This window comes from Mucor mucedo, assembly GCF_025094135.1.
Source record: "Mucor mucedo strain NRRL 3635 chromosome Unknown EV154scaffold_203, whole genome shotgun sequence".
NCBI lineage: Eukaryota > Fungi > Mucoromycota > Mucoromycetes > Mucorales > Mucoraceae > Mucor > Mucor mucedo.
In genome coordinates, this window is record NW_026252487.1 from 42,055 (window position 1) to 43,824 (window position 1,770).

Sequence of the window (1,770 nt, forward strand, 5' to 3'; positions counted from 1 at the left end):
TCGAAGCTTGCTCGAGAGTTTCGATCTTCATTCCAAACACTAAATCTATGACATCCTCAACACTACCAATTGTCGAGGAACTATTGTTATGTAACGACCGGATATATCAAAGATTATTTAGGAGATCAAAAGATGATTTTATTATATTTTAGTGAACGCTATTTTAAATATTAAACTGTCGTGAGACTTATAGTACACGATCCAAGGTACAAGATATTTAGTTAGCACCGTAAAACTTAGTCGTGGTAAATTTACAATTTAGACCGGGACCGGAGGTTGCGGTCCAATTTTAGCTAATTACCTCTACCAGAGGTCCAAGTAACATTTAGACTTGGACCGCAAAATCAAAAAAACGCAAATGACATAAAAATTGTAAAAAATTGTTATATAAAGATAATATGTTATATTGGAAGTTGTGTTATGAAAAAAAAATGATAAATATGTTCCTTGGTGATGGCAAAGATGATGTTTGAAGAAAATACTGTTATTTTGTGTGACACAATGAAGCGATAATTTTTTTTTCGGATGTTGAAAAGCCTTTACTACATTCAAAAAAAAAAAGAAAAAAAAAATAGCTCTTTACTCCAGAGTCCCAATCTTTCCGGCAGAACTTGACATGTCTTTCGCAAACGCATCACCAGTTTTGATGACATACTTGTATGCTGAATTGTCTGAGGAATTTAGCAATCCAACAGAAGATACAATATCCCTGGCGTCAAATACAACGAATTTTTGCTCGCTATCACCAAAGAGCTGAATCCGTGGGATAGACTTTGAGATAGGAGACACGCCATGTGTTTTTGCCAATTCACCATACACATAATGGGACCCTGGTTCATTGGCGGAGAATTGGAAACGGAAAAAGAACAGAATCTTACAAACGAACCAGTTTTTAACTGGCACGAATAGACTAAATTTGAAGAGTGTCAATAAATGCAATACGGCGATAGCAAAAACATATACTTAATTGTTCTTATGTATCGCTTCGAACATGACGAATTCACCACCACGAGAGCATGACCTATTCTTCTTCTTGTACAACTCCGAAATGTAGACTTGATTTTCATGGAATAACCTTGTCGAAATTCGAAGGTGTTGTTGTTGATGAAACGGCAATACAACTCGTTGCCTCATGCCAGTCAGCCTTGTCATACAACCCATCAACGCACGACACCAAGGGATTGTGCGATACAGACCACAAATGAGGACATCCGAAGAACCCTGCAAGAGCACACCAACCTTAGTAAAAGAATCATCAAAAGGGGACCAGAGTTGAGGATAGGTGGCATCTTGAGGATGCTGCTCGAAGTTCTTCTCGTTACTGTCAGGGGATGCCGTTAACGCAGAGAAGTCAAAAATACCGGATGCATTGAAGAATTTAAATATTTCCTTGGTTTCCATAATGTTGCCAGCATTAATACCAGGATGAAGAGAAGACCGGATACGTTTTTTGTATGTACCAATCGACCGTTCAAGGGACTTAGCAGAATAACACCGCAATGGACTATAGAAGTTGGTTAGTATATGATCGAATAAGGATTAAGTAATTAGTAGCTTACCCCATTCTTCGGATCATGTAGGGTATGTGGTGAAGCTGATGGAGAGTTTCTCTGTGCCTGGTACGGATTCTGTCCAATCTCCCCACCCCTCTCCCTCTCCATCTCCTCGCCTGTCTGCATCTGTCTGCTTGTCACCTGCTTCTTCACCTCCACCCCCTGAGCCATCTACTTCGTCTTCAAAGATTGACCAAAGAGCTGAAAAAAGGGCCGC

The 1,770-nt window shown here is 39.5% G+C and overlaps 1 protein-coding gene across 1 annotated transcript; it reads right to left on the reverse strand.

The window, feature by feature from the left end:
* Positions 1–483: 483 nt before the first annotated feature.
* Positions 484–1,770, reverse strand: EV154DRAFT_529968 (uncharacterized protein). The gene is made up of 2 exons (XM_051603716.1): positions 1,560–1,770; positions 484–1,504 (listed from the first exon to the last, which is right to left on the reverse strand). The coding sequence occupies exons 1-2, from the start codon at positions 1,574–1,576 to the stop codon at positions 964–966; spliced, it is 558 nt and encodes a 185-aa protein (XP_051451144.1). The 5' UTR covers positions 1,577–1,770; the 3' UTR covers positions 484–963.